Below are 18,398 nucleotides of genomic sequence, written 5' to 3'. Positions count from 1 at the left end.
TCTGCTCACTCATCTCTGTCCCTTGACCAGCTCCCCTTGCTTTCTTCATCTTGTACTTAAACTGAAAATCCCAAATTTGGATCGTAACTTCTCAGCCCCAGCAACCATCACCACATAAAGCCAACTCAAGGTCCCTTAATCACCAAGGACAGGAATTTGGTGGGCTCAACGCCTCTCTTTTTGATCTAGACATCACAAGTGATAGACCCCTGACCAGTCAAAGAATTGGTTTTGCGTTGTCAATTTAATCAGTGGTGGTCAGGATGAAGAGAGAAGACAGGGAGTCAATGAATATGTCTATGACATATGTAGAGAAGAGATTGACAGTAGTTCAATTTCTACACCATCCCATAGCAAGCATTCCCCCCAATATCCCTGGCAGCTCTTGGGACTGTGTAGCTGCCTCCCACTGACTGTGCTCCCTCTGGTAGACTGACTCGACAATCAATGGCATCCTCTATTAGTAATAAGTTCTGGCCTTTGGTCTTGGGTTTCTTTACAGGTCCCTGCTTGGTGTGTAATTTCAACCTCCATGTGTACCTCACAGTTCAGTGAAATTTCTAATTTTTCCAAGAACCACTAATAACCAATAGATACCTTCAGAACCAGCCTCCTACTCCATTCAGTTCCTAGTTGTCTTCTAAGTTTTACACCAAGTTACCAAAGCAAGAAGCAACTGATAATGGCCTTGTTAGTTTGAGTTAGGGGTCACACCAGTAGAGGGATTTTAGGACCTTCACATAGTGTATACAAGTGTCCATCACACATGAACCCACTGTGATATCTATCTTTCAAGCATGAACAGGTCATTCAGGAAGAGTGACTAGTCCCTCACATTAGTTTGAAAGCCCTTCCACCTTCCTTCCCTTTCCACTAAAATGAGCATCCTAATTATCATGAGGCCACCAGAACACACCATGCTTTCTAAGAAAACTAATATTATATAGTTGATATCTGAGAAGCTTGACTTACACCTTCTATTTCCAGTAGGTAGTATTAAACAGAACCTTACATTTCCCAGTGTCAGAGACAAACATAAATGTTCATGGTTTTTCTTCTAAGCTGAGTATTTTATCTGCTTGATTAAAATTCCTGTAATTTAATCAAGAAGTGTTTTTCATAAGTAACCTTGAGAAAGACAAAATATCCGGACATCTCAATATCTCATCATGTGTTTTCCACTTCTTTTGGTTCATTTTAAAAATGAACAATAATTCTGGACTTAAAAATTTCCACTTAAATGTTAGGAAAAAAGTCACATTTTTCAAAAATTCTGACTGGTGTTTATTAAAATAAATTTTTAATGTTGATAATAAGGAAATTTTTCATTTAAAAATATCCAGACAAAGGAGAAAAGGGTGAAATATTTACAAAATTCAAAAAAATCATGTTTTAAAATTGTTCTAATGACCTGGAAAATATTCGTTATAAGGTCATAGTGAAATGAATTGTTTCAATGGTGTACCACATCCATAAAATCCTTACAGTTGTGTTAGATGCATAAGAGGAAAAAGTCTAAAAGGAAACCAATAAGGACCCTCACTGGGTTGGGATTTTAGGCATTTTTATTTTCTTCTATATATTTTTCTGTGTTTTATAGATATTCTGCAATTTGTATGTATTGTTTTATAAATCGAATAAAAGAGAGATGCCACTTCTAAAATGACTTGACTTCTTAAAAAGTTATGCTTCTAAAATTATATGTGACAATCATTCTTTGTATTTATATGGAAAATGATTGTCACATATAATTTTAGAACTGTTCAAATTATAAAAATTAGGTGTGATATTTGTGCTGTATATTGCTTTCTATTCACAGAAAATGTTGAAGGTTTTTCTCCCCAAATGTGCACCCAAGTATGTGCTTCCAAGTTTTTACCTTTAGAAAACACAGCAAATTCTGATTAGTTTCCAAGTAGGTTCATTTTAAGAGTTCATTCCATACAAGTCACATAATAGATGCGCTGTCTTGGGTCTTTTTTGTCAAGAGTTTTGAAAGACTTTCTTGGAACATGCATGTACTTTTAGATTTGCCTTTTCTTTCAAAATATCTCCATCTATAACACTGTGGTGCACTGTTCAAAATTCTTAAGGGGTTCAGTTTTTCCCTTTGGCATTGAGGGAGAAAGTGTTTCATTGACATGGCACTGGAAAAACAAATGAGCATTTATTCCGTACAAAGGGATGGATCCCTCTTTGCACAGCTGGAGTGCAAAAATAAGAAGAATCCATACTCAGGATAAATAAACAAGGGCCTGTCACCGTTAGGACCGATCATGCTCCCAGCTGCTCCTTCCACTTCATTCCTTGGCATTTAGGGAATCCGGAGGACATTGTCTCCTCCTCTGTGTTTACGCAGACGAATCAGGCCTATACTTGGACCCTGGTTCAGGGACCAGTTTGCAAGAAGCTGCTGCCTCCTATTGATGAGTGTGGCTTTTTAAAGAAGCCAGCTTACCTGTGCAACTCAGGCCTAGATGACAGGTGCTATGAACGTGTTCTTCCCAGAGAAGTCTTTTATCTTTACTTTCTAATTCTCCTCCCTGAGATATTTTCCTTCTTGCATGACCAAATGGTTGACTCTTTTTTTTTTTTTAACTATATCTTTATTGATTTCAGAGAGAGGAAAGGAGAGGGGGAGAGAGAGAGAGAGAAACATCAGTGATGAGAGAGTCACTGATCGGCTGCAGCCCACAACCCGGGCATGTGCCCTGACCGGGAATTGAACCCCGATTGCCTGGATCCTAGGTCGATGCTCAACCGCTGAGCCACGCCCGGCCGGGCCAAATGGTTGACTCTTAACATCCAACCTTATAAAGGAATTCTTAAGTAGAGTGGATTTTAACTGACTTAATATTTCAAAAGATTTGTGTTTTAGCAGCTCGGTGGAATATAATTGACACTAAAATGAAAGTCAGGAGGTCCTTGTTTTTTTATTCTGCTAATAACCAGCTTTGCACCTTGGTCAAGTTACTTCATCTCTCTGGATCCTAGTTTCCTCAGTGATAAAGAAGACCTTGTTGCTAAATATCTCTAAGCTTTCTTTTTATTACAAAATTAACTGCTTTTAATTTTCAAAAATTGTGGCACCACAAAAAAGTCTGAAATCATCTCTCCAATGAGATGAAGAGGGTTGTCTGGAGAATTTGGGGAAATTGCACTGTTGGTTTTGGAGAGAGCACAACACTCTTCGTGACTTATCCCTGTGCTTTCCAGTGCTCAGATAAGTCATGCCTGAGGACACCTTCTCTGAAGAAGAGAGTTTCAGATGCCAACCTGGAAGGGAAGAAAGACTCTGGGATGCTGAAATACATCAGACTGCAGGTATTGACACCTGGATCAGAAGCATTCGTGGAGCTGTAACAGGGAGAGGGTTCCAGATACCCTGTTTGCTAATGTTTGGGACATACAGTGCCAACTGGGACAGTGTTGACACAATGGCCCCTTTAACCTGTGAACAAGGGTGCCACCAAGTGTGCAAGGAAAATATCCCTCTTTGCCAGACAGCCAACTTCCATTGAGACAGTTTTGGGAGTTTGGCTGTAACAGTGCCTCTTCCCTTTCTCCCTACACCAATGGAGCTAATTTCCCATTAGCATGTGATGACAGTGCTCACAGGTCTGGGCTGGAATCCCGATTCTGCCTCTCTGGCACCCATCCTTGGGCAAGTTACGTAATTTCTCTCAGTCTTAGTTATAATCCTCTAAGGGTTATAACCAGAATCATCTCAAGGGATTATGTATGGATTAATAAAACAGTACACTTACCTTATTCAGAGCTTGATGCTTTGATATATTGTTAGTGTAACCCAAGCATTAAATCATAATACATTTCCCCAGGGAGAAATTATTTTTTTATGATTTTCTGGAAAGTGTTTAAAGTGATGGTTAAAGACTTAGACTTGCTTGGGACATACATTGATTGCTTAAATTATCTGAAATAATGGATTAAATAGGATTTTGTGGGCTAATCTGGGGCAATAACCATAAAGTATAATAGTGTTTCAAAGGGAAAATGCCATCCAAATTCACACTAGTTTAGAAAACTAACTTTCTGAATAGAACTCCTTTATAAATTAGAGGCTGCTCATGGTTCTGAGTGGAAATCAGCTTCTAATAGGAAGGAAAACAGGATGCTTTGAAAGGCCATCAGGACTCTCAGCAGATATGTTGGCTGGAGACTTTTTTCTCCTAGAGCTGTACATTCTACTGTTTATTCCTTAGGTGTTTGCAGATCAGTTATGGCGAAAGCATCATAAAATCAGTATGATTTTTTAAAAATTATGCACCAACAAATAAGGTATAAAATTTATTATGCACCACGCCAATAAATATGCTCCATTTTAGAAAATATTCTAAGATCATTCAAGGAAAGCCAACAGAGAAGTGGTACTTAGGGTTCAAGGGGAGTAGAGCAATCAGTGTCTTCAAAAATTATAAGCCATGGTTTCTGTCTTTCCCCAGGTGATGAGCCTGTCGCCTGCTCCCTTATCTCTGCTAATCAAGGCAGCACCAATTCTGACAGAGGAAATGTATGGAGACATCCAGCCAGCTGCCTGGGAGCTCCTGCTCAGCATGGATGAGCACATGGCTGGGGCTGCAGGTAAGGAAAGACCACCTGCCTGGTCCTGCTGCGACGCATTCTGGTATTTAAACATTTGTTCCATTTTCACTCCTAGGTCAGATGGACAGCAATTGCTAGAGCTCTAAACAGAGCTTTGCACTACAGGGAGGCAGGCCTAGGTTCTACATGCTCTCTTCATTTCACTATATAGTTTGTACAGGAGCAGTGGGTCTCTCCCAGGGTGCTACCAAGTTATAGAGAATGGTTTTCCCCAGAACCTACATTTTCACTATATTTCATATGATAAAATTCTTTTTTTGTTTGATTTTCCAGATTTACCATGAACCATCATCTTTCACTTTCGTAAATCTTATGTGAGCAATGTTCTATATCCAAATTACAATATCAAAACAAATTTGTCAAAATTTAAGTGACACATAGCTAGGAAATGGTAGATGCAAAATGTTAGTTCTTCACTTGTTTCCTGCTTTTTGAACATATTTCTTTAGTTTTATATGCTTCTTTTAATTGCAAAGTACACATGGTGAAAATTCAAATAATATAAAAGTGTATGGAGCTAAAAGTATCACTCTTTTCCCCATGACCCCCGGTCCCTCCCCAGAGGCGAAGCTGTTTAAGTGTCTCAGGACCCACCTAGGGTACACTGGCATATATATGGATGTAAGTATGTATGTAGATTTCACATGTTTCCTTTTTTACACAAACAGGACAACACCATATGCACTTGGCACTTTTCATTTATATCTAGGCCACTTTTTAATTTTAAGAGTTTACTTGAACAAAAATCAATTCAAATTGAGCAGTGCCAATCCAGAAGTGATGAGGAACTCTCTAACCGGAGCTCAAAGAGAGGCTTTCATAGAGAAAAGACAGAAGCAAAGTAAGACAATTATTGATTGGCTGTAGCTTAAAGCCCAGTTGGCTGTTTGGGATTGGTTGTCCTTAGAGTATTGATTTAGAACCTTGAGGCATTTCCAGGCTTCGGGTTGGTTTGCTTACATAGGCCACCATGGCATAGAGGCACATCAGTCTCATGGCCTCCTCGTTTAACTAGTTTAACATATTCCCTCTTTTGGTCACCTTCTCATACATGAGAGATTGATCAAAAATTTGGTATTAGCACACTCTCATTCACCATTAGAGTTAAGCTGCTTTTGTCTCACTGTGAAACTCATAGGTTATGCCGTCAGATCCGTGGAAGCATTGTTTCTGCTGTTCCTCCCACTGTTCATCTCATTTCTGTTTCTCTAAGCACAGTGAGCCCATCTAATGTGTTACTGATGACTGTGAGCATGCAGATAAGACCTCTGAGAGAACATAACACACCAGGGAGGCTACAGTGATAACTCTTAGGAGGATAATACCAAGAGACTGACAGATACTCCTTAGGTGGGGCCCCATGAACCAAACCAGTGGTATCACATAAATCAAACAATGTACCTGAAAGGGCACTAGCCAGCTGGCTTACGTGTTAATTTCTTGCATTTGCTGCAACACCAGAGGTGCTGATCCAGGTACAGCATGAGGTATTCTTTATGACACAGACAACAAGTAAATAATTCTAAAACCACCTTAGCAAGAACCTTTAGGGACTTTTGTTGTGCAGCTGTGGCCTGAGCAGTAGATTCAGCAATAGTTGCCAGAGTTAAGGTGCATTAACAGAGAGAAAAATGAAATGGTGAAAAGGCAAAAGAAATAAAGGTTTCATATTCATTCAAAAGGGTGAAGATCTTGACCTGTGATCTTGAGAGAGCTGTTCACCACAAGACGGCATCTGCTTCTGGGGGAGAGCCTCCTGGTCGACTTTGGTTTTAGATCTCCAGCTGGTGTGCAGTTCCAGGGATTTGGAGGAGCCCTTTTTAGTTGGAAAATGTGGAGCCAACGTTCAAGTCCCTGAAGTTTGGCTGCCTCCTGGGTAGTAACGGGAACCTAATATGGTTCATTTCAAACAGGTTCAAGGGCAGTCTTTGTTCTTAGGGCTTCCAAAGCAGAAGGATGGGGGAAAAATTGGAAATGTCAGTTAGGAGAGCTGTAGCCAGATATTTGAGGAAACTAGAAGAATTTGGGATCCAGTTTTGTGTACAGATATATAATAAAACCTCAGACAATGAACAGGACTAGAATCTGATACCCACAAAGTTATATTATAATTTTTTACTGAAACATAATTTTTTTCATCAACAGTCATCCATATTTCTATCCAAGACAATCACAGTAAGACAAATTTGTTTGCAAAATAAATCCAGTATCTTTAAAGTTGGCTGGATCATTTACATGAGTGCAGCAAGTATAGTGCTTGACCTCTTTTTAAATGTGCTTTGCTGGAACTTTTCATAAGAAATCTTAGATTTGACTTTTAAAAGCCTCTACAGACTAAGAAGCCACACCAAAAACTCACCATCAGATTTCACCTATAATAACTATACAGAGGATGGGCCAAAAGTAAGTTTACAGCTGCCAGTATACAAAACACAGAGTTTATCCTTGTATTATTATTTAGTAACCATTGTTTTTCAATTATTTTAGTAATCAATTATTTTCCATATGAACAACTGTAAGCCTACTTTGCCCTACCCTGTATTTAGGTAAATTCCTCTCTTCTTGAAGTCCCAAACATACGCTGAGTTTCCTGGGCCTACCAGGAAGTGATCTTCCTCACTCACCTGGTAAGGCTGCAGGGAACCCTGTAAGCAAGGTACCAGGACAGTTTTTTCCAAGAGGCTTTTACTGGCTCCATAAAGTCAACCTTAGTTTCTTAAAACTGTTCGGTTGTATCTGATTCATGCATATTCTCATTATTCATTAGCTTTATAACTCATGGCACCTGATCTTTCTCTCATTGACATTTGTATTTTCTGGAAATTAAAAAAAAACAGCAATAGTAATATGATTTATGAAATCTCTTTCAGCTTCTCAATCTCTTCTTTCTCTCGGAAGGGTAGAAATTTATAATAAAGTCTATAAGGTGGATTTTATTTTTAACACATCTTATGTAACTGAGACAGTTTTTCATAGACATTTTTATGTATTGTCCCAGGGTTATTATAAGACGCCTCTAGCCATTTTCTAAAAAACGGTATTTCAATATTCAGTTTCCTTTTTTCATTTGCATCCTCTGGCATTCCCTTTTCACTGTGAGCTAAAGGAAACTTTGCCTACAGTGAGTTATTCTACTGAAATGTCCTGCTGTCGCTGCCCTCGCCCCATTTACTGGAAGACTGGGTGACACACAGGATGATGTTTGGTTTCCAGTGGCTGAAACAAGGTTTGCTTTTGCCAGTGGTGGTGGCCTGGCTCAATGAGCTCAGAAGTCATTTTCAGGAGATGGGAGCAATTCCCCCTTCTCTGCATTCCCAGGAACCAAGCAAAATTAAAAGCTGTGCAGCTGATGAGTTGTTGACTGTCTCTAGCTGCCATGTTCCTGCTGTGTGCGGTGAAAGTCCCCGAGGCCGTGTCCGACATGCTGATGTCAGAGTTCCACCACCCGGAGACCGTGCAGAGGCTGAACGCCGTCCTCAAGTTCCACACACTCTGGAGGTTTCGCTATCAGGTCTGGCCCCGGATGGAGGAGGGAGCACAGCAGATTTTTAAGGTGAGGGATCCTTCCCACGTGGAAATTAGATTAGCAAACCAAGGCTTGTTGAAATCCTTGAACCTCATGTCCACAGTGTATGGCCCAAGAGATGCTTCTTTTTTTGTTTCTCTGATTATATAAGTAAACTTAACTCAGCTATGAATCATTTCTCATTGTTAAAAAAATGAAACATCAAAGAACATACAGTAAGAAAGTCAAGTCTCCATAAACCTCTAGCTCTCACTATCATCCCCAGAGGTAAGCAATTAAAAGCTTGGTGTATAATCATCCAAACATTTTGCTATATATACACAGAGAGATGTTTTTTGGAGGATGGGGTGATTGACAAAAATAGGCATCATTTTGTTGAAACCCTTCATTTTACTAATGAGTAAACTGAGCCCTAGAGAGGTTCATCCAATACTCTGTAACATCCTTTGCTCTGTAAGATTATGTCGCGATTATACTTCTGCCTCATTCAAGCTTATTCTCCATCTTACCTTTTCCTCTGGTATCAACTGACAGATCCCGCCTCCCAGTATAAACTTCACCCTGCCCTCGCCAGTGCTTGGAATGCCATCTGTCCCGATGTTTGACCCCCCGTGGGTCCCTCAGTGCAGCGGGAGTGTCCAGGACCCCATTAATGAGGACCAGTCTGTGAGTAATAGGCACTTTCTTTCCCCCAGACTTCACGGTGTACATGTGAGTGCCCCTTTATTCAAATTAACTAGGGCGCTTTTTAAAATGCCATTGTAAATGGCAAATAAAACAGAATTTTGCTGTTTTTATTTACAGTTATTTAAAGATTAGCTGAATGTGCGAAGTTGGGTTGAACATTTTGCGTATCACACATACATTTTCTAGGCATTATAGTTTTCTTTGGGGAAATGTTTGTTTGAACTCTACCCATCAAAATCTTTTATTTTAATTCTTTTGCATATGGTACCTTTGCATCTGATGAGTTTCCTGCCAAAGCAAAAGGCACACCTGGTTCCCCCCCCATGTGCAGTCATTTCATCATCTGAACCACTAGCAGAAGGATCTTTTATTGTCCTCCCATATAGGTGATGGATTCACTTGAGACAAGCACATTTTTTATTCCAAGTTCACAGTGAATTTCAAACCAAGTCCCCTGGTTAAATTCTCTTAACCCCGACTCTGAAAATAGGTTGCCATTTGGTCCATCAAGGGCCCTAAATTGCTGTTGCGCCATTCATTGAGGAAACCCTTAGTCTTATGTTAAGATTCTGCTTAAAGGGGACGTGTATGAATGCAGCCCTTTAGAAGAATGACCAATACCTCTTGTCTGTCCCTGAAACCCTATATGACCACTGGCCACAAAGAGATGTGGAATAACTGTTATACACAGAAGTTACTTCGTATTGGTAGCAAAGAACTCCAGGGATCACTGCCCTGTTCTGAGGCCACTGACTTTGTCCCCGAAGCTCTTGCAGCTGTCTCAGCAGAAGCATCATGACTGAGCACAGACAGAATGGCCATTGTGCAGGGTGAATGCTTTCTCCTTTGTTGTCCCCTCATCTGTTATGCCTCAGCTGCTGGTAAACAGTCAGATTTTACATTCAATTTATAACACTGTCAACTCCTCATAATTTCCATCAGTAACTTTGTTTCTACAAATATTGTTAAGTATTTATAGTGTGTCACTGTATTTATCTACAATACAAGTATTATGTATTTACGTTGTGGTAGATACTTGAAATTTAAAAATTGAAATAAATCACATAAGTAATGGGTTTATATGAGAGGTAGATCTCTTTCCTCCTCCTTTCCATGACTCTGACTTTCTCTTTTATTAAGCTTATGAAATATATGACTTTTACTTAAAACACGTTCAAAAAAATTTAGAAAGAGTATTAAAAATTATTTGATTCTCATGCTTAAAAAGTGAATCATTGATATCAAACCGTATCCTAAAGATGAAATTAGATTTTTTCAGAAATTACAGACATTCTTAAAGAATTAATTCTGATTGAGTGAAAAACAATAGCTTAGTTGTACCAACCTGGGAACTTGGTAGAAAAACAAGTAAATCTCCAAGAAATTAGATCACAGATGCACTAACATTACCTGAGGACAGAGTACCACATTTGTGTAATTCATCGTGACCTTGCAGAAGAGTTGCTATTAAATAAACTTGCCTTCATGTCTCCATAGAAATCCTTCTCAGCCCGGGCTGTGTCCCGCTCCCATCAAAGGGCAGAACACATCTTAAAGAACTTGCAGCAGGAGGAAGAGAAGAAACGTCTTGGTCGAGAAGCCAGCCTCATCACCGCCATCCCCATCACCCAGGAGGCTTGCTACGAGCCCACCTGCACACCCAACTCAGAGCCAGAGGAAGAAGGTGCCCTCTACACGTGGGACTTCTTGGGGGGCTGAGTCACAGGAAAGGGAAAGGACTTGCTTTAAAATAAACATTGATAGTTTTATGTGAAATGAGGTGATATGCTTCCTCTATCTCTCTCTCACCCCCTAACAGTATCCAAAGAGAGAGAAAAGTCTTAGTTTTCTAAATGATCACAGTCAGCCTGTTTCAAGAGGAAGATGTTAGCCACATTGAATGAACCAGTTTGAGAATGGACCAATCGGTGACTGTGATTCAGGGAACAGCCGAATCTAGCGTGTTTATTAAAGTAGATGCAATCAATCTTTCATCATTAAAATGGGGTTAGTATATTAACTACCTCCAACCTTCAGAAGTGCAGACAGTTTGTTGGTTGGTGTCAGAAAATGACTCAGGAACCATTCTCTGCCCTGCTTTTGTGGAATCTTTGGGAGGAATTCCCTCTTTCTGTATATATTTTTTCCCGTTTCTAAGTACACTTTAAATTACTTAAGCTTTATGCTCTGAGAGCACTATACACTTGTGATGTAAGTACAACTATAGTTGTGATGATAACCTATTTTGTTATAAAACCAAAGTTCACATTCCCCATTTTCTTTGCCAGTAGAAGAAGTCACCAATCTGGCATCCCGCCGACTATCTGTCAGTCCATCCTGTACCTCCAGCACTTCCCACAGGAATTATTCCTTCCGCCGAGGGTCAGTCTGGTCGGTACGGTCAGCTGTCAGTGCCGAAGGTGTGTCCTCTTGCAAATGTGATATTTATTCCTCGTGACTTGTGGGTTTTGAAACATTTTCCAGTTAACATTATCTCACTTCGTGACACTACACTGCTTTCATCAAATATCTTGTTTCATGACTGGAAGTTCTAAAAAAATATTGGATTGAGTGGTAGCCTAAAAAATTATTGTTGATTTTACCCAGCAGTTGTCCTTTAAAAGTTGGCTCTATTTTAATTACATTTCAAGGAATCATATTGCTGAGAGCTCGGTAGACATAATTCTAGCCATTTAACAGTTTTAAACCCTGGCTACATATTAAAATCAATCAGGCAGCTTTTTAAAAAATGCTCAAACCACAGCTGGGACCAGATCAGAATCTCTAAGGATGGGATCCACACATCAGTATTTTTAAAATCTACTCAGGGCATTCCAGTGTGTGGCCAAGACCCAGTAGGATGCTTTAAGATGCTGTTCTGGAATCATTAAACAACCAAAGAAAGACCAAAGCTCATGCTATACCTGTAATGAAATCTGATTCCAGGGGGGAAATGTGATGCTCTTCAGTCCCAAGAATTTAAAAAATATGCTCCCTCTAATGATGAGCAGCTATCTGGCACTCATTGCTTCATGATTATGCAAATTTTATCACTGATTTATAAAGTCATATTAAAAAATTGCACAGAAACCAATGGTTCTCAACCCTTGGCTGCACAACCCTGGGGAACTTTCAAAATTGACCAGTGCTAATTAATCACAACTCATGGAGATGGAGCCCAAGGCACATCTATATTTTTTACGGCACCTTTATTGAGATATAATTCACATACCATAAAATTCACCCTTTTGAAGTATGTAATGCAGTTGTTATTAGTATGCTCACTGTGTGCAATCATCACCGCTATCTCATTTTGGAAAATTTTCATCACCCTGTAAAGAGACCCTATACCATCAGTAGTAATTTCTCATCCACTGCTTCCCCAAAGTCCTAACAAGAAATAATATTTCTGTTTCTATGGATTTTCCTTTTCTCTGTGTTTAATATAAATGGAATCATACAATATGGGGCCTTTTTTGATTGGATTCTTTGACTCAGTATATTTTCAAGGTTGTCGCATGTTGTAGCACTTACCACTTCTTTATATTTTTAAATTGCCAGATAATGTTCCGTTATATGGATATACCACATTTCATTAGTTCACCAGTTAGTGGACATTTGGGTTGTTTACATTTTAGGGCTATTATTAATTATGCTGCAATGAACAGTTATGTGCAAGTTTTGCAAGAAAAATTACCCAACTATTTTTATAGTGGCTGTATCATTTTACTTTCCTACCAAAAAGTATGAGGGTTCCAGTTGCTCCACATCCTTGAACAGCCAAAATAATCTAGGAAATGAAGAACAAAGCTGGAGGACTCACATCTCCCAATTTCACAGCTTAGCTACAAGCCTGCAGTAATCAAGATTCTGTGGCATTAACATAAGGCTTGACAGGCAGATCAATTGAATAGATTTGAACAACCAGAAGTAAACCATTACATTTATATCAATTTCATGTTTGGAAAGGGTACCAAGAAAATTCATCAGGGAAAGAAAAAGTCTTTTCAACAAATGATGCTGGGATATCTATATACCAAAGAATGTTAAATGCATAGGCCTTGAACTGAGAAGTGCTGTCGCATTAGAATTACAGTACTGAAAAAAAGCACCCCAATTATGTCTCCTGCTTCAGATGAGGAGCACACCACTGAACACACGCCAAACCATCACGTGCCTCAGCCCCCCCAGGCGGTGTTCCCAGCGTGCATCTGTGCAGCAGTGCTCCCCATTGTTCACCTCATGGAGGATGGGGAGGTGCGGGAAGATGGAGTAGCAGGTACAGTTTTACTAGTAAAACCAAAATACAGTCTTTGTCTTTCTCCATCTGGCTTATTTCACTTAGCACAATGCCCTCCAAGTCCAAACCTGTTGTCACAAATGGCTGAAGGATATTCCATTATATATCACAAATGTATTCTTTACGATAGTAATGCTAATACCTAAAAATCATCCTATGTGTGTTTGTTACCTTTTCTTTACAGGTTCAAATGTTCGGAAACAACAACAAAGAGAACAAATATTTGCCTTTCAATAAAAAAACAGAACTTTTTTAAGGCAAAAAAGGAGAGACTAATTAGAGCTTAGTAAATTGTTTGAATACTTTATCGAATAGGTTTATTTCCATTTAAGACAAATGGTCAATTTCTTTTTTCTTCTAAAGTGAGTGCTGTGGCCCAACAAGTCTTGTGGAATTGTCTAATTGAAGATCCATCAACAGTTCTTCGACATTTTCTGGAAAAACTGACCATCAGCAATAGACAAGTAAATTCCTCTTTTTTATATATATAGTGTAGCTAAGTGCATGAACACTGTTAAAAGCAAGCAATGGACTACATAGTGCTGTGCATGCAGTGTCAATGTCTTATGATAATGACAAGGATGAGCAATATTAAACTTTACTGTTTTGTTTCTAATTTCTTCATTAACTGATGTCTCCATAGTGTAGGTACACTGGTAATGATGACCTTAAGATACCGACAGATTCTCAGTCTTTTAAACAAAGATTAAATTCAGTATGTTCTTAGTCCTGGGAACATCTATTGAATTCTGATTTCTTGGTAGTCTGTGGTGGATGCAGGTGGGGTTATTACAATATGTTGAAACTTGTCATTAATCAAAAATTCTAATTTAATTGTCCACCCTGTAAGAAGACTGTGCCAAATATTAAGTAGTTTTCTGAGCGATGGTAAAATTCACTGATGATTAAAAATTATTTGCTCATTTCTTTGGTATGGTCCTGTTTACTTTCTAGTTTAGCTTCTGAAAGGTAAGGTTAACTGCATTTTTGGTTATCCTCTCTTGGCCTAGCTTTATCTTTTTCATGCAAAACCTAGGAAGCAGAACTATGAAGTTCAATAAACCTGGTTTGTTTAATGGTTTCTCAATATAGGCTCTCCTCACATTTTCATCACACCTGGCAGCCATAGCAAACAGAGTTGATGAAATATGCCTCTTTCCCTTGATTTGCCTGTGACCTGCAGACAGTCTAAATTTTTATTTTTTTTAAAAAGTTGTCTGATTTCATATATTATCTCCTAGGAGAAGGTGTCAGAGCTGGTTTAAATACTATGTAACAAGTATCACACAGAGGATAAAATGTTGAACATAATGGAAATCAAATGTGGGCAAAAATAGGGAATCTCCACCCTCCTACTTTTCAAGAAGTTGATTTTACTTCCTACAGCATGGCAGCTGAATGAGACGTAGAATTCTGTTCTTTCAGGATGAGTTAATGTACATGCTGCGCAAGCTTCTCCTGAATATTGGAGACTTTCCTGCTCAGACATCTCACATCCTGTTCAACTACTTGGTGAGTTTCAGCCCCTAATAGGTTATAAATGTTCATTTCCAAGTAGGAAGCAGCAACTCGAGAAAAGGTCTTAGATTTTTTTGCAATAAATTCCCATTAATATGTGACTAAAGGTGAATCATATTGAGCTAAATATCATAGTCAGCTAAACCCACCACTGCGTATATGGAGAGACCTCTCCTGGCACAGTCCTTGGCATGTGGTAGGTACTCAGTAAGTGTCAGTTTTTCTCTTGTCTTCCTTGTGCATTATACAGCTTCCTTATGTTAGTTCCTAATTTTGGTTTAAGGAAGCTTACGTGTAATTTTTAGTCATTTTTTCCCTTTTCTTCTCTCACTGCTAAAACACACACACACACACACACAGGAGAAAATGTTGTCCTAGGTGGAAGGTATTTGTGAGTGTACTTTTACATGGCAACTATCTGTCCTTTAAGCCATCCTGACCGCCTTCATGAACCCTCCAGGATTTACCAGTTTCTTTGTATTCTCCTGCACCCTAAATGAATGTGCGGTTTGGGAACTGTTGACATAATGCCTGTTCTTTGAAATTGCACCTTAATCCAGGCAGACAGATGGCCAAGTAAATTTCTACGCTGAGAGAAACTCTTCTTTCTCCCTCACTATCATTGGTCTTCTAGTAGGCTGGGAAATAGAAGGGTTATTCATATACATCTGTAGCAGAATTATAAATTTAACTTACACCGCAACTAATGTGCAGAGAAAATTTGTAATTCCTTTCTCTTCTCTATGACTGATTTGGTTTTCCTCCTGAGTGCCCACCTGCTGGTTGACGAGGGAAATAATAAAAATCACGTCCAATCCAATTTTAAGTTCAGACTGATAAAAATATACAAATGGTGCATTTGGATAGCGTTCAATCTCTCTTGGCTAAAAATACTCAGTTTCTAGGAATTCCCTTCCTTTCCAACTGCTTTCATCTTTAAATGTCATGTGAAGTTGGAAATTAAAAGACCTTTGTTCAGCTTTCTATCCCTTATTCACCGTTTGCTCTGGCTCCTCCCTTCATGAGACAGTGCTCTCTATGTGACTGGTTGCTGGATGCCCAGCCAGTGGGAGCCAAAGCCCATGGCCGCTGTGACTTGGGGTCCCTCTGCTCCCAGTGGTGATTGCTGGGGGACTCAACCTCACCTCAGCTCCTGTTGAGTTCTGGTAGTGAGTTCCACATGGCTCCAGCTAGAGCATCTTACATAAGTGACACCAGCTTATGCCAAGTCTATCTAGAAGGCTCTCCAGCTGAGCTTTCTGACACTTCTTGATCCTGTCTACATCACACAAAAGCCAAAGGTAGGTCATCACAGCCAGATATCAGGGCCTCCCTCAGTTTAAGTATGTGCTCTGCCAAGTTTATGCTGCATCCATTTGGGTGTGGAAAGTCTCAGACACCCAACAGACTAAAGGCAAGAGCCCCCTCAGTGTGCCTGCCCATTCCCAGGTCACTGGATAGGGGAGATGCTTCCTTGGACCGCTGCCCTCCTCCATCTTTTAGCCTTGGGATAAGAAAATGGACATTTCATTTCCCTTCTGCCATACTCTCCTGTCAACTCCAAATATGCCTTAATGGTAGATGTAAGTCCTCCCAGCTAAGTAATTCATAAGCAAATAGACAAAAGGGCTGACAATACTTTGGCCGTGCTATATAATCTTGTTTTGCATGAATATAAATTTCTGTCTCTGCGTTTCTGTCTCAACCCTAATCTTCCCCTGAATCCCAGGCACATGGATATTTTCAATGGACTTAGGGAAAGGGTCTTGTACTCAGAATGGCAAACAGTGAAAGGCAGAGTCATTTTTAAATCATTACCCTTAGTATACATCTTCTTTCTAACAACTATTACAGATGTGTGTGGTGGGGATGTCGGGAACACTAACCCATCTCTTCCAGACTTCGTTAGGAACATTTAAATCCTTCATTTAACTTGGCTCAAAGACCTTCAACCTGGGGTATGAGCACATCTGGGGGTATGTAAAGACTTTTGAAGTGGTTTGTTGCTCAGAAAGCTTTAAGGGAATAAGTCTCCAAATCCTCATCTTACAAATATGTCCTAGCACTTTTCCCCTGCTGTACATAGAAAGGCCCACCCTGACCATCACAGATGTCGCCAGGCTGCGACTGGCAGACGCGCTAGGCAGAGAAGGAATCTGTTGCACTGCGTCAGTTTTAAGGAAGCCTTGTTCCTGATTGATCAAGGCACTTGGAATCTACAGGACTTCCCACCTTTTCCTGTCTTTTATAGGTTTCTACGAGCATTGAGCTCTGGCCCTCATTAGGCTATTCAGCCTTCTGATTAGGTTTGTGACACTGATTCTTTCACTGTAACTGGACAGGTTTATTGGATTAGCAAGTTTTTCAAGAAACAATGGAGAAAAGCCACTTCTACATTTTTTTCCTGATTTTTGTTGTGCATTATTGAATAAGGTAGTTAAAGCTTATTTCATCAAATTTGATGAGGTACACGTTCCAGTTACAGTCAGTCTTCCTCTTATTTCAATGTATAGAATGTTTAACATATTCTATTCTTATTAACAAAAAATAAACTTATGAGACATTTTCAATGTCAGCTTAAAAATCTACAAAAGGGCACACAGTTTTCAAAGTTATGAGAGGATGCAAACGAAGACTTTCAAGTTCACTGACTTCGCTAAGCAGCAAGTTCTTAGGTTCAGACCATTAGACATAATCCAAGCTGCCCACAGTGTTTGGGCAAACATCATATAGAGATTATTTTCAGGTCACCTCAGTACCTGAGCTACCAAGTGACTTGAAGTCTGGAAAAATGATCTTAAGACATAACCATTTTTAGTGATACATAAAAATGGGCAGCCGTCTATTCTGGTCAGTTTTCCAGCTGCACCCTCTCCTGCTTACTGCCATTGAGAGTTTTGGAGAAGCATTTGAACAGAGATCACTGTGGCTTCGTGAACGCTCCCTGTTCTGCCTCGTAGGTGGGGTTAATCATGTACTTCGTGCGGACGCCCTGCGAGTGGGGCATGGATGCCATTTCAGCCACTCTGACCTTCCTGTGGGAGGTGGTGGGTTATGTAGAGGGCCTCTTCTTCAAAGATCTGAAGCAGACCATGAAGAAGGAGCAGTGTGAGGTAAAGCTCCTGGTGACCGCTTCAATGCCAGGTAATCTGCTACTGCTTTTGGGCAACTTAACTTTTTCTTTAAGACTATGAGTAACCCCTTTATTTATTTATTTTTCAATTTTATTTTTCTATAGTTTATAGTCAATATTATTTTGTATCGGTTTCAGATGTACAGCATAGTGGGTAGACAATCATGTACTTTACAGAGTGGTCCCCCCCAATATTTCCAGCACCCAACTGGCACCATTCATAGTTAATACAATATTATTGACTATATTCCCTATGCTGTACTTTATATCCTGTGACTATTCTATAACTACCAATGTGTACTTCTTAATCCCTTCACCTTTTTCACCCAGCCCCCCCAACCTTCCTCTCCTCTGGCAACCATTAGTCTGTTCTCTGTGTCTATGAGTCTGTTTCTATCTTGTTTGTTCATTTATTTTGTTCTAAATAACCCTTTTAAAGGCCAAGCATCTCTTTCATTCATGAGAAAATTTTCAGAGTCCTGACCCTGGTGTTGAGTGCTTCAAAGAATTTTTGTTTAATACAATCTGAAAAAATACAATAGACCCTTTAAGAGTCAGCAATTGCCAGATGAAAAGGGAGACATCAGAACTGAGATCCCCGTGAATCAGTC

General features: G+C 39.6%; 1 protein-coding gene across 2 annotated transcripts in view; it reads left to right on the top strand.

Moving 5' to 3' along the window:
- The window catches only part of UNC80 (unc-80 subunit of NALCN channel complex), a 159,903-nt gene that overhangs the window by 92,895 nt on the left and 48,610 nt on the right, over positions 1-18,398 (top strand). For both annotated transcript variants that reach the window (XM_087819609.1, XM_087819608.1), the window contains 10 exons: positions 3,217-3,324; positions 4,464-4,602; positions 7,995-8,176; positions 8,684-8,815; positions 10,334-10,520; positions 11,125-11,256; positions 12,972-13,115; positions 13,500-13,600; positions 14,562-14,648; positions 17,615-17,798. In XM_087819609.1, coding sequence (XP_087675735.1) covers positions 3,217-3,324; positions 4,464-4,602; positions 7,995-8,176; positions 8,684-8,815; positions 10,334-10,520; positions 11,125-11,256; positions 12,972-13,115; positions 13,500-13,600; positions 14,562-14,648; positions 17,615-17,798 — 1,396 coding nt within the window. The remainder of the gene's footprint in view (positions 1-3,216; positions 3,325-4,463; positions 4,603-7,994; positions 8,177-8,683; positions 8,816-10,333; positions 10,521-11,124; positions 11,257-12,971; positions 13,116-13,499; positions 13,601-14,561; positions 14,649-17,614; positions 17,799-18,398) is intronic.

Source organism: Miniopterus natalensis, chromosome 8, assembly GCF_054644295.1.
Source record: "Miniopterus natalensis isolate mMinNat1 chromosome 8, mMinNat1.hap1, whole genome shotgun sequence".
Lineage (NCBI taxonomy): Eukaryota > Metazoa > Chordata > Mammalia > Chiroptera > Miniopteridae > Miniopterus > Miniopterus natalensis.
The sequence above is the reverse complement of the archived record's forward strand: the minus strand, read 5'-3'. Positions and strand labels throughout refer to the sequence as shown.